The sequence below is a fragment of the Cherax quadricarinatus genome, chromosome 1 (assembly GCF_038502225.1).
Source record: "Cherax quadricarinatus isolate ZL_2023a chromosome 1, ASM3850222v1, whole genome shotgun sequence".
In the NCBI taxonomy this organism is placed as follows: Eukaryota; Metazoa; Arthropoda; class Malacostraca; order Decapoda; family Parastacidae; genus Cherax; species Cherax quadricarinatus.
The window spans coordinates 65,015,178-65,030,161 of NC_091292.1; the positions used below are offsets into that span (position 1 = coordinate 65,015,178).

At 40.8% G+C, this 14,984-nt stretch overlaps 1 protein-coding gene across 1 annotated transcript in view; it reads right to left on the reverse strand.

Moving 5' to 3' along the window:
- LOC128685554 (uncharacterized) overlaps positions 1 to 14,172 on the reverse strand; it is a 37,340-nt gene extending 23,168 nt beyond the window's left edge. Inside the window, exons 1-2 of the mRNA XM_070086278.1 lie at positions 14,024 to 14,172; positions 10,992 to 11,203 (exon numbers count right to left, since the gene is read on the reverse strand). Of these exons, the coding sequence (XP_069942379.1) occupies positions 10,992 to 11,164 (173 nt within the window). The 5' untranslated portion in view covers positions 11,165 to 11,203; positions 14,024 to 14,172. The remainder of the gene's footprint in view (positions 1 to 10,991; positions 11,204 to 14,023) is intronic.
- Between the last annotated feature and the right edge of the window lie 812 nt (positions 14,173 to 14,984).

Genomic DNA, 14,984 nt, shown 5'->3' on the forward strand with positions numbered 1-14,984 from the left:
TTCCACACTATGAATTCTCTGCATAATGACTCATGAAATCGTAATGACACGATTGCAAACAAACCATACCACTCTCTGATCGCGGGTTCTATCCTTACCCGTGGTATGGTTTATTATTTTCTGCATAATGCTTACACAACACATTTCCCTTAGGCAAGACATCTCCACTGTCTCCAGTGTCCTCCTTGATGCAGCATTTACAACCGATGCTTCATACCCATGTAAGAGTGATGGATCCACTATACTCTCGTGCATCCCCGTCTTTGCCTTCATGGATAACGTTTTTTGTCTCTACAGATACCTCAACACACCACTCACCTTCCTTAACCAGTTCTATGGTTAACCCCATTCTTCATAACCCCATCTGCTGACAAGTCAACTCCCAAATATATGAACACATTTCATATTCCCTTCCTCCAATGTGATATCCAATTTTTCTTTATCTAAATCGTTTGATACCATTACACCTTACTCTTATCTATGTTCACTTTCAACTTTCTACCTTTACACACCCTCCCAAACTCGTCCACTAATCTTTGCAACCCATAAGCACAGTATCATCAGCAAAAGTAAAGGAGTCAACTCCCACTTTGTATTTAATTCCCCATAATTTAATCCCAACCCCTCTCCCCAACACCTTAATATTTACTTCTTTTACAACCCCATCTATAATTATGATAAACAACGATGGTGACATTACACATTCCTGTTTAAGACCTACTTTTACTGGGAAGTAATCTCTCTCTCTCCTACACACCCTAACCTAAGCCTCATTATCATCATAAAAACTCTTTACAGCATTAAGTAACCTACTACCTATGCTATACACTTGCAACATTTGCCACATTGCTTCTCTATTCACCCTATCATATGCCTTTTCTAAATCCATAAATGCAATGAAAATTTCGCTAGCTTTATCTAAATACGTCGTCGTAAGCTCCTCTCTTCTATGTGCGGGTTATTTGTGTATCGTTCCAGTCACGGTATTGTGCCTTTTTTGTTATTTACCGTTCACATGTATGTTTCAATGTAAACACTTGATCTACACATTCCTTACCCATTCTAAAGCCTCCTTGCTCATCTGCAATTCAGCACTTTGTCTTACCTCTAATTGTTTCAACAATAAACCTACCATACACTTTACCATGTATACTCAGTAAACTTACTCCCACACAATTTTTAAAAATCTCTTGTCCCCCTTCCCTTTATATAAAGGATCTCTACATGCTCTCTGACAGTCCCTAGGTACCTTCCCCTCTTTCATACATTTATTTAACAAAAATACCAACCACTCCAACACTATATCCCTCTCCCCTGCTTTTAACATTTCTGTCGTCCAGTCAGTTCCAGCTGCTTTACCCCCTTTCATTTTCCGTAATGCCTCACGCACCTCCCTCACACTCACATCCGGCTCTTCTTCACTCCTAAAAGATGTTATACCTCCCTGTCCAGTGCATGAAATTACTGCCTCCCTTTCTTCATCAACGTTTAAAAGTTCCTCAAAATACTCCCGATATCTTATCGATATCTGCTTATCTCCAAATATTTTTCTTATTCTCAGCAAAATTTGCTGACAGTGCCTCACCCACTCTAACATTTGCTCTTTTTGCACTCTCATCACCTTTCTTTTACACTCTATATACTCCGCCCTTCACATATCACTTCTGTTTTCTAAAAACCTCTCATGAGCGACCGTTTTCTCTTTTATTGCAGCCTTTACCTCATCATCCCACCAATCACTCCTCTATTCTCCTGCACCCACCCTCCTTTAGCCACAAACTTCTGCCCCGCATTCTAACACTGCATTTTTAAAACTATCTCACCTCTCTTCCACCACTCTCCCCCTCACTGCCAATATTCGCACTAGCCCGCCTATCTGCTAACAGTTGCTTATATCGTACCCTAACTTCCTCTTCCCTTAGTTTATAAACTTTCACCTCTCACTTGCTGTTGCCATTTTCCTTTTGCTCCATCGACCTCTTGCTCTAACTGTAACTACAACTAAATAATGATTCGACAATCAATTGCCTCTCAATAAACATCCTGAAGCCTACCCATCAACATTTTATCCACCAATATATAATGTAACAAATTACTTTCATTTTGTGCTATATCATATATTGTATATATATCGTCTTTTTCATAAAATATGTATTACTTATTACCAAACCTCTTTCTACACATAGCTCAATTAAAGGCTCTCCATTTTCATTTGCCCTTGGCACCCCAAATTTACTTACTAATCCCTCCACAACATTTTTTTACGTAAGTACACACACACACACACACTTGATCAAGCACGTCAAGAAATTAGAGAAAGTGCAAAGGTTTGCGGCAAGGTTAGTACCAGAGCTAAGGGAAATGTCCTAAGAAAGGTTAAGGGAAATCGGCCTGACGACACTGGAGGACAGGAGGGTTAGGGGAGACAAGATAGCAGCTTACAAAATACTGCGTGGAATAGACAGGGTGGATAGAGAGAGGATATTCCAGAGAGGGGACACAGAAAAAAGGGGTCACATCTGGAAGTTGAAGACCCAAATGAGTCAAAGGGATGTTAGGAAGTATCTCTTCAGTGATAGAGTAGTTAGGAAGTGGAATAGTGCAGCAAATCAGGTAGTGGAGGCAGGAACCATACAAAGCTTTAAGATGAGGTATGATGAAGCTCATGGAGCAGGGAGAGAGGGGATCTAGTAAAACTCAGTGAAGAGGCGGGGCCAGGAGCTGAGTCTCGACCCCTCCAGCCACAATTAGGTGAGTACACACACACACACACACATCGAAGAGATGGTAAATGCAGTACTCGGTGAATCTGCATCAATTCTTCTCACCGAGTTAACAACTTTCGTCAACAACTGCCTGGCTGGGCGAATCCCAGAAGAAATTAAACCTTTCTTTTTTTTTTGGAACCTCACTATGTGCTTTGAAGAAGAGGGATGGTGGAATCAGACCCACTGCCGTTGGAAACACTCTTCGCCTTCTCTTTGCCAAAGCAGCAGTAAGAAAGATTCGCCTACAAGCTGCCACTTTACTCCAGCCACACCAACAATTTACCCACCAAATTTGTTATAATCATCAAAAAATAAAACTGTTTTACACATTTTTTCTCAAACTAAATATTCATACCACATTTATCATTTCTCACCTATGCTACATATCATATTTCTCATCCACATCAACCCTAAAACATCCTTCCTTATTCATCCGTATATCACCTAGAGATGTTTTAACCCCGACGACCCATCACGACGTAGGAGCCAGAGCAACCATCACCACTCCAACACCACCTACTACACTCTGGCTCCTAGTGTCATGATGGGTCGTCGGGATAAAATATCTCTAAGAGATATACGGATGAATAAGGAAGGATGTTTTAGAGATGATGTGGATGAGAAATGTGATATGTAGCATAGGTGAGAAATGATAAATGTGGTATAAATATTTAGTTTGAGAAAAAATGTGTAAAACAGTTTTATTTTTTGATGATTATAACAAATTTGGTGGGTAAATTGTATTAATATTTTTAGTTGATGAATAGTTAACATGAACTTAGTAAAGTGAGTGTGTGTTAGTTGGAGGTGTGTGACTTAGTTCTGGTAATGTCTCATGATACACAAATAACCCGCACATAAAAGAGAGAAGCTTACGACGACGTTTCGGTCCGACTTGGACCATTGACAAAGTCACACTAACCAGAGGTGGAGTAGGACGGCTATAAATAGGCAGGAAGAGGTGATGGTAGTAGTAGTAGTTGTACTACTACTACTACTACTACTACCATCACCTCTTCCTGCCTATTTATAGCCGTCCTACTCCACCTCTGGTTAGTGTGACTTTGTCAATGGTCCAAGTCGGACCGAAACGTCGTCGTAAGCTTCTCTCTTTTATGTGCGGGTTATTTGTGTATCGTTCCAGTCACGGTATTGTGCCTTTTTTGTTATTAATGTCTCATGACATGGTAAATTTTTTTGTGCTTATGTCTTATATTTATTGTCAATATGTCAAGTATAGGTTTTGGTGTATGTCTTAGTTATGATGTGTATGTCTTAGTTGGAGGTGAATGTCTTAGATTGGGTGTGTATGTCTCATGTCTTAAATTTGTGATTGAAATGTATAAGTTGTGGGTGTGTGTGTATTATTTTTTTTTTTTTTTGGTGATGGTGATATGTTATAGTGCTCATGTTATGTTATAGATGTTGGTGGAAGTGTCGTGGTATTTTTTGTGTATGTCTTATTTTTGTGCGAATGTTTAAAAAAATAAGTGTTTTCAGTGATCATAGTAGTTTTGAGATGCATGATCTTAGATTTTTGGTGATCTTGGTGATGAGGGTTGATAGATGATGGTAAACATGATATGGAATTGGTGATCGTGATTTTTGTGTGAATGATTATAAAAATGAGTGTTTTCTGTGATCTTAGTGGTGGGGTCATAAAATCTGGTAATCGTCTTGGTTATAGTGTTCTTAGATATTGTGGGTACAACAGGGTGAAACAAGGTGGGTTGGGTGTGATGTTACCGACCGCCAAGTAAACACAGATGGGAGTGTGACGTCACTGGAGGTGACCTCGCCGGTCCTGTGAGGTGTGACATCGTGTGTTGGTGGTAGTGAGGTGAGTGCGCTTAGATATTGTTAAATATGATTTTTTTTGTGTGAAAGTTTATGAAAAATGAGTGTTTTCTGTGATATTAGTGATTTTTGAGGTAAGTGAACATGAGTGATTGTTGTTGGTGGTTGACTTAGATTTATGTGTGTACAAGATATGTTTTCAGCTGATGGTGATCATGTACTAAGTGTTTGTGTATTAGGTTTGTGTTCAAGTTTTTCTTTTTTTTTTTTGCGCCCATGGGGAGGGAATTTCTATAAAATGGGTGTTAGCTGGTGATGCTAAACTTAGTTTCTGGTGATTTTGACGGTGTTTTGGTAGTTAGTATTCAGTGGTGATTTGGTAGTAATCAGTAGTGTTTTGGCAGTATTCGGAGGTGTTTGATGGTGTTTTGGAAGGTGTTCAAATGATGTTTCAGTGTTGTTTGGAAAATGTCCAAAGGTGTTTATGTGAGTATTCAAATGATTTATGAGAGTGTTCGAAGTAATCTGTGGGTTGTTCTGTAGTGAGATGTGATTTTTGTGTTTGTTCTGAAGAGGTGTGTTGGGAGACGGGTGAGTGGGTGTGAAGAAATGTGGGTGAGATGGAGAGGGATATGGGGAGGGTTGTATTAAAAATTTAATGAAATATGGGGGGATTTTACTGAAAATAAAGATAATGTGTGAATATTATAAAAGAAATTATAGAAGTGAAAAGTTATGATACACTGGAAAAGATTGGAGTGTGTAGAAACATGTCGCAGTAGCTGGGTAGTGAGATTACTTGTTGTGAGTATAATATTAATTTATGTGGATACAAGGAGATGGGTATGGAGAGGATTTTATTAGAATTTTAGTAATGTAGGGAGGAATGTGTATTACATTTTAAGATTCAATAAAAAGAAGGGGAAAAATTTGTATCGAAAGAGGAAAAATTGTGAATAAATTGGTGAGTGATGAGGGTTGTGGGTATTGTTGTCGAACTAGAGATATCGAAAAAGATGTTATAAGTGGGTTGTTGTTGTGGGTGTTGTGGGTTGTGGGGTGTTGTGGGTTGTGGGTGTTGTGGGTTGTGGGTGTTGTTGTCGAACTAGAGATACCAAAAAGATGTTATAAGTGGGTTGTTGTTGTGGGTGATGTGGGTTGTGGGTGTTGTGGGTTGTGGGTGTTGTTGTCGAACTAGAGATACCGAAAAGATGTTATAAGTGGGTTGTGGGTGTTGTGGGTTGTGGGTATTGTTGTCGAACTAGAGATACCAAAAAAGATGTTATAAGCGGGTTGTTGTTGTGGGTGTTGTGGGTTGTAAGTGTTGTGCGTTGTGGGTGTTGTGGGTTGTGGGTGTTGTTGTCGAACTAGAGATACCAAAAAAAAGATGTTATAAGTGGGTTGTTGTTGTGGGTGTTGTGGGTTGTGGGGTGTTGTGGGTTGTGGGTGTTGTGGGTTGTGGGGGGTTGTGGGTGATGTTGTCGAACTAGAGTTGCTGAAAAGTGGTTATAAGTTGTGGGTTGTTGTTGTGGGTGTAGTGGGGTGTGGGTGATGTGGGTTGTGGGTGTTGTCGGATGTGGGTGATGTGGGTTGTGGGGCGTTGTTGTCGAACTAGAGATGCCGAAAAAGAGGTGATTCTGTTGTAAGTGTTTGTGTGTGTTTGGTTTGTGTTCATGTTTTTTGCGCTCATGTTACATCTTAGTTGGAGGTGAGTGTACTCATAGAAATTGGTAATCGTCTTGGTTATAGTGATTTGAGAGGATTTGTGTGAAAATGGGTGTTAGTCTGTGATGTTGATCTTAGTTTATGGTGATATTGGTGGTGTTTTGTCCGTATTCAGTGGTGTTTAAGTAGTATTCAGTGGTGTATTTGGGAGTACTCAAGTGGTGTTTGAGACTATTCAAAGGTGTTTTTAAAGGTGTTCAAATGATGTGCAAGAGTATTTATGAAGGAGTTCTGGGAGTATTCAGTGGTGATTTGGGGGTGTTCGAATGATGTTTTTGGAGTATTCAAAAGTAATTGATGGTGTTTTTGGTGTTGTTCAAAGTAAAGTGTCTGAGTTGGTTTTTGTGATACTGTTGTAAAAATCTGGAGAATGAGGGAGGAGTTTGGGGGATGAATTGTAATTTAATGAAATATGTAAGTGTAGATAAATTAGAGATGTCAAATCTTATTTGGGAGTATTCAAAATGTTGTCTTGGAAATGTTTTAGTGTTTGGAAATGTTCAAAGGTGCTTTTGTGAGTATTCAAATGATTTATGAGTGTGTTTTGAAGGTGGTCAAAGTAAAGTGAGGTGTGTGTGTGTGTGTGTGTGTGTGTGTGTGTGTGTGTGTGTGCGTATTAACTTCGTAATATGTAAAATTGTGTCTAGTGAATTTATCGAAAAGTGATTATATGTTGTAAGTGTTGTGGTGGCTTTTTCTGATGAAATTGTGGGTTATGAGTGAAAATTGTGAGATGATGTTGTGAGATGTTGGTGGGAGAGTGAGGGTTTGGGAAGGTGGGGAGAAGGAGAGAGAGAGAGAAGGTTACTTCGTGGGGAGTGACTTCAGATGTTATCTGAGATCGGTCAGATAAGATTCGCCAGACTTTTTCTGATGAAATAGTTAAAACGAGAAAAATGTCTAGACTTGTGTTGTATTTTGTAAAGAAATTGTGGATTGTTGTGGGTATTAACGAAAAAATGTGGAACTATTTGGGTTATCCTGGGTTAAGAGTGAAAATGTTTTCCCTATGTTGTATATGAAATGTGTAATACTGAGATGGTGACGACGAAGAAGATCCAGAACAAAAATGCATAGAATTTCTTCAAGAGAAAAATATATTGATTTTAGTCAATGAATTGTACCTTTTTTCAATGAATTTTTTTTTGTTGGATGTATATGAAATGCATTGGTTGTATAATAAATAGTGTTATCCTGCATTTTATTGTCTGCTCGACAAGATTCAGCCTGTGTGTGTGGTCATCACGTGATGTCACTGACATAGGGGGAAGTCGACAAGATTCAGCCTGTGTGTGTGAGGTCATCACGTGACGTCACTGACATAGGGGGAAGTCGACAAGATTCAGCCTGTGTGTGTGAGGTCATCACGTGACGTCACTGACCGCCGAGTAAACACAGGTGGGGTGACGTCACACTTGTTTAGACCTGTAGTAAGAGAAAGTACCATGCCCCATAGGGGGAGTTCATTTGAATGCTTACCTGATATCGAGAAAAACTTGATCCGAGGAATTGGAGCAGGGAATTTGGGATGCAAGTGGGAGTCTATTTTGAATGCTTACCCCCAGAGGGGGGAATCCAAAAAACTTGATTCGAGGAGGTGGAGTCTTTGTATTATTGATATCGAGAAAAACTTGATCCAAGGAAGAAGAGCAGGAATATTTGAGGTAGAAGTGAATGGTGGGAGGCGTGGGGGGAAAATCTTTGTATTATTGATATCGAGAAAAACTTGATCCGAGGAACTGGAGCAGGGAATTTGGGATGCAAGTGGGAGTCCATTTTGAATGCTTACCCCCAGAGGGGGGAATCCAAGGAGATGGAGTCTTGGTATTATTGATATCGAGAAAAACTTGATCCAAGGACGTAAAGCAGGAATATTTGAGGTAGAAGTGGGTGGTGGGAGGTGTGGGGGAGTGTTAATCCGAGGAGATCATAAGAAATTCGAAACCCCATAGGGGGGAATCCAAGGAAGTGGAGGAGAAATATATGGTTTAGAGGGTGTTGATCCGAGGAGATGGAGTCTTTGTATTAATGATATCGAGAAAAACTTGATCCGAGGAATTGGAGAGAACAAGAAATTAAAAAAAAAATTTTAAAAAATCGGAAAAAAATTTGGGGGGTGGGGGCAATCTGGACGACGCTGCAGAAGGCGCGGGCAGGCGCGAGGGCGGGCGCGGGTCGGCGTGGGCGGGCCCCCGATCGGGCGGGCGTGCGGGGCATGGGTAGGGGGCGTGGGTGGGGGGTTGAGGGCGAGGTGGTCGAGGGTCGGGTCGGCGCGGACGGGCTGGCGCTAGGGCGGGCGCGCGGGCGTGGAAGGAGACCGCTCAGCAGCAGACCTTTCAGGAGGAGACCGTACAGCCGCAGACCTTTCGGGAGGAGACCGCTCTGTAGAAGAGACCGCTCAGCTGCATGGACCGCTCAGCCGCCTTCAGCACTACTTATATATATGTATATGTATATGTATATTATATATATATATATATATATATATATATATATATATATATATATATATATATATATATATATATATATATATATATATATATATATATGTATAGAGAGAGAGAGAGAGAAAGAGAGAGAGAGAAAATTTACCCAGACATGTTATAACAAGCGCAATTTAATTTAGCCTAATCCGACTAAATATATTTCAGGTAAGTTGACAAAAATTCAATAATATACAAATACAATGAAATGCATTTATCGTTAGGTTCAGAATGATTTTTTGCAAAATTATTGCATACACAAATTTTCGTTTGCCTAATTCGGAAATTTTACCTCTTCGGTACGACATATATATTGTGGGACCATAACCTCGGAGAAGTGGATAAAAATTGTTCCAGGAAGAATATTATGATTTCTTCCTGAAGTTATTTGAATATTCCACTTCCCCTGCCACCCCATCTTTCAATTTTTTAACTAATAGGCATATTTTATTACATAATAAGGTACACAATATTTAAAAGATACATTGCTGGTACGAAGATGGTATATGTAATACAAGAGGTTTGAGGGAGAGATTTCAGGTGCATATTGCTACAAGTTTATCACAGATTTAAATTTAAAAAATCTGGTCCAGCTGCTCAGAGCTGAGGCGGGTACCCAGCAGGCGTCACCCCTCTGAACCGCAGCGCTGAGACACTGGATCCCAAGCAACCCTGATGAGTCTTTTGCCTAGCTCCTTAGATATGCACTCTTTCCCCATGGTCCAAGAGTCTCTGAACCTATTGGAACGAATATATAATGATGAGCACGTTCACTGTATTTTATAGACTTTTGGGACTCCCTAAAGCTGGCAGCTGCCCCTCCTTTCTCGCTGGTGCATTGACCTCTCAAGGAAGGTTCCTTGATGTTGGTGAGGGGCTCTTGATTTAGGGAATTAGATCTGTGCTCCAGTTCCCCAAATTAAGCCTGAATGCCTTCCACATCCCCCCCCCCCAGGCGCTGTATAAACCTCCGGGTTTAGCGCCTCCCCCTGATTATAATAATAATAATAATAATGGTGCATTGACGATAGGTATCAGCCAGTGTAGATGCACATGTATAGTCCCACACCACCTGCTTGCCGTCTGTCCATGATTGAAGGGTGATACCACTGGGCACTTCTGGTTACCATCTGATCTGCATATGGGGGGGGGTATCCTATTGCTGAGCATACGGCTGTTGCGAGGCTCTTCTTGATGTTATTAACCTCTTCATGCCTTGCAATCTTTCACTTGGATCTACGGCACATAAGACCATGATACCGGAATCGGTTTACCGATTCACTGCCGCAATTACACTTGTATTCGGAGAGAATAGGAACGGCAAGTCGAAAGGCAACACCAATGCGTATGGTCTGTAGATCAAAGCGTGTGCCAAGGCTGGAGTTGTGAACAGCTAACAGAAAGTCCCTTGCATAAGGAGCTCTCACTACCAGAAGGCGGCTCTATCCTTCCCCGACACTCTGAAGCATTGTTAAGTCTATATTTTTCACTACTGGGCCATCCCAGTGTGACTATTTGTAGTTGTTGGGGGGCGCAGGTCTGGTTTCAGATCCCATTAGAGTATAAACCATACCACGGGTGGGATAGAACCCGCGGTCAGAGAGTCTCAAAACTCCAGACCGTCGCGTAAGCCACTGGACCAGATAGCCACAATAAGATTCGTCCAACTAGGTATATTTCTACACCATAGGAAGGTTAGCATAGGCACCACTGTGACCACAAATGCATTTGTGGGAAGGCAGGAGATGCAACATTCCCCAATTGTAAAGCAGGGGCACCACGAGTACACTAAGAGACAACGCAATAAGTGTCAGGGGCCCAAGATTACTCAACTGCCTTCCAGCATACTTAAGGGGGATTATCAATAGACCCTTGGCTATCATCGAGAAGATGCTGGACAGGCACCCAAAGACAGTACCTAATCAGCCGGACTATGGTTCTTACGTCGGTTTACGTGCGACCAGGAGTAACAGCCTGGTTGATCAGGCCCTGATCCAAAACGAGACCTGGTTTCAGACCGGGCCGTGGGGGCGTTGACCTCCGAATCCTTCTCCAGGTATAGTCTAGGTATGATATCTTTCCTCTGTTTCAATGATCACTTGTGAACAGAATCTTATAAACTGAACGTAATTATGATAGTCAGAAAAAGTTCTGCTAAAAACATACACTGAAAGACTAGTTTGTTATTAACTAAAATATTTTAACTTAAACTAACCGAGGAGTAGTAGTAAGGTTGGGAAGCAGAGCGCTGCTTGATGCTCTGGTAAGCAGAGTCACGAGGGTAGAGTTAGTATTGTTTGCCAGGTTCTCCGGACATCCCGAGGTGGACAAGGGTAATCGTGGTGGTGATCCTCCACCACGTACAAACTTGCCAATCACCAGCCACATGTTGTAAACGAAAGCCGTGACGAAACCCGCCACAGCCCCCTGTGTAACATGTATATGTATTTATATATGTCGTGCCGAGGAGGTAAAACTGGTCAGTTAGCAAGAACTCATTTAAAATTAAGTCCTTGCTAAAATTTCCTATTATACGTTCAAAAATAATTTTTTTTCCATTTATGTTAATGTAAAATTTAATAATTTTGTACAAAAGGACCTTAGAAAATTTACCTAAGCTTATTATAACAAGCGCAATTTAATTGAGCCTAATCCAACTAAATATATTTTAGATAAGTTTACAATAATTTAATAATAAACAAACACCATGAAATATATTTTTTTCGTTAGATTCAGAATGATTTTTTCGAAATTATTCCATACACAAATTCTCACTTGCCTTATTCGGCAAGAAGAGCGTTGCTACTTAAGGCAAAATCGCAAGTTTTACCTATTCGGCACGACATAGTATACTAGATATGATTCAAAAGACATCCTAAAAAATGTATTGAAACCACTCTGATTGGTTCATTATTGTGTTACTTTGAAAATGTTACTCCAGTTTAGAAGAACACGATGACAATTTAAAGAAAATAAATGATGACATTGATGAGAGGTTAAGAGAGTGGTGAAGCAATGTAAAAAGAGAGCAAATGAGAGAGTGGGTGAGATGTTATCAACAAATTTTGTTGAAAATAAGAAAAAGTTTTGGAGTGAGATTAACAAGTCAAGAAAGCCTAGAGAACAAATGGATTTGTCAGCTAAAAATAGGAGAGGAGAGTTATTAAATGGATATTAAATGGAGAGTTAGAGGTATTGGGAAGATGAAGGGAATATTTTGAGGAATTGTTAAATGTTGATGAAGATAGGGAAGCTGTGATTTCGTGTATAGGACAAGGAGGAATAACATCTTGTAGGAGTGAGGAAGAGCCAGTTGTGAGTGTGGGGGAAGTTCGTGAGGCAGTAGGTAAAATGAAAGGGGGTAAGGCAGCCGGGATTGATGGGATAAAGATAGAAATGTTAAAAGCAGGTGGGGATATAGTTTTGGAGTGGTTGGTCCAATTATTTAATAAATGTATGGAAGAGGGTAAGGTACCTAGGGATTGGCAGAGAGCATGCATAGTTCCTTTGTATAAAGGCAAAGGGGACAAAAGAGAGTGCAAAAATTATAGGGGGATAAGTCTGCTGAGTATACCTGGTAAAGTGTATGGTAGAGTTATTATTGAAAGAATTAAGAGTAAGACGGAGAATAGGATAGCAGATGAACAAGGAGGCTTTAGGAAAGGTAGGGGGTGTGTGGACCAGGTGTTTACAGTGAAATATATATAAGTGAACAGTATTTAGATAAGGCTAAAGAGGTCTTTGTGGCATTTATGGATTTGGAAAAGGCGTATGACAGGGTGGATAGGGGGGCAATGTGGCAGATGTTGCAAGTGTATGGTGTAGGAGGTAGGTTACTGAAAGCAGTGAAGAGTTTTTACGAGAATAGTGAGGCTCAAGTTAGAGTATGTAGGAAAGAGGGAAATTATTTCCCAGTAAAAGTAGGCCTTAGACAAGGATGTGTGATGTCACCGTGGTTGTTTAATATATTTATAGATGGGGTTGTAAGAGAAGTAAATGCGAGGGTCTTGGCAAGAGGCGTGGAGTTAAAAGATAAAGAATCACACACAAAGTGGGAGTTGTCACAGCTGCTCTTTGCTGATGACACTGTGCTCTTGGGAGATTCTGAAGAGAAGTTGCAGAGATTGGTGGATGAATTTGGTAGGGTGTGCAAAAGAAGAAAATTAAAGGTGAATACAGGAAAGAGTAAGGTTATGAGGATAACAAAAAGATTAGGTGATGAAAGATTGAATATCAGATTGGAGGGAGAGAGTATGGAGGAGGTGAATGTATTCAGATATTTGGGAGTGGACGAGTCAGCGGATGGGTCTATGAAAGATGAGGTGAATCATAGAATTGATGAGGGGAAAAGAGTGAGTGGTGCACTTAGGAGTCTGTGGAGACAAAGAACTTTGTCCTTGGAGGCAAAGAGGGGAATGTATGAGAGTATAGTTTTACCAACGCTCTTATATGGGTGTGAAGCATGGGTGATGAATGTTGCAGCGAGGAGAAGGCTGGAGGCAGTGGAGATGTCATGTCTGAGGGCAATGTGTGGTGTGAATATAATGCAGAGAATTCGTAGTTTGGAAGTTAGGATGAGGTGCGGGATTACCAAAACTGTTGTCCAGAGGGCTGAGGAAGGGTTGTTGAGGTGGTTCGGACATTTAGAGAGAATGGAGCGAAACAGAATGACTTCAAGAGTGTATCAGTCTGTAGTGGAACGAAGGCGGGGTAGGGGTCGGCCTAGGAAAGGTTGGAGAGAGGGGGTAAAGGAGGTTTTGTGTGCGAGGGGCTTGGACTTCCAGCAGGCATGCGTGAGCGTGTTTGATAGGAATGAATGGAGACAAATGGTTTTTAATACTTGACGTACTGTTAGAGTGTGAGCAAAGTAACATTTATGAAGGGGTTCAGGGAAACCGGCAGGCCGGACTTGAGTCCTGGAGATGGGAAGTACAGTGCCTGCACTTGAAGGAGGGGTGTTAATGTTGCAGTTTAAAAACTGTAGTGTAAAGCACCATTCTGGTAAGACAGTGATGGAGTGAATGATGGTGAAAGTTTTTCTTTTTCGGGCCACCCTGCCTTGGTGGGAATCGGCCAGTGTGATAACAAAATAAAATAAAATTGTTGAACATGTAATTTATACTTCTCTGAACTCTAAACATTCACAAGTGGTTATAAGACATTGTTTTACCTTCACTCGGCTGTACCTTCGTCTCTCACTCAAGAAATTGTAATGGATTATGATGTCTTAAATAATTTTTATTTTACCTTAGTGCTGACCCAGGGTGCACAGATGCCAGCAAGAAAAACTCCGTTCAACGGGCCGAGGATGGCGCCAGACACACTGTTTGTTACATGGAAAACGTTGCCCAGCTGGCCAGCCAGTGTGCCCAGGAGGATGCCAGACACGCCAGCTATTGCGGCTGAGAAATTGATAATATTTTAATGCGAATAAGAGTTGGCCCACCTTGATAAATTATATCTCTGAAATTTCTAGTGGAACTTTAATTTCACTTGACTTTGAAAATGTTATAAGAATGGAGGAAAGGCAAAGATTACCGGAAACAGAGTACAAGCTCAGGGGAGACAAAAACCTCAAAACTATCTGAAAGAGAAGGACCTCGGGGTAAGTATACTTCCCAGCATTTCACCTAAGGCAATCAGCAACTGTAATTGCCGCAGCAGAAGTCACTATCTTCTGACTTATTCTATGGAGATGAAGGCAGGACACTGGAGTCATCCTACTGTACAGCCCATAATTTGAGTTTATATATATATACAGTATTCCTATCATGTTTCAAGATAGAGGATTAAATTATGTTTCTTTCTGTGACAGAACTGTTGGGTACAATTATCTGGGTAGCGGCCCACCATGGTGGGTAGCGGCCCACCATGGTGGGTCACTACAAGAACTGACATTGTTGACTGTAACATGGTGACTGTAACTACCTTAGTGGATTACAGAGTTAGGTTGTTAGCGGACTTAAAGGATATTCGAAAATTCATGAACTGGAATACTATAGGAATATTATCAGAATATTATCGAAATATTATCGAAGATTCACAAATAACACAGTCATATTAATCGATACTGAGAATATTGGTAGGCAATATGTAGGGATATATGATGAGAGTCTACCGAGTATTTCCTGGAACATTCTAGAATCTCCGGTACCGTATGGTTTAAGCTGACAAATGAGCTCATTTATTTCTTATACACATAATAGCA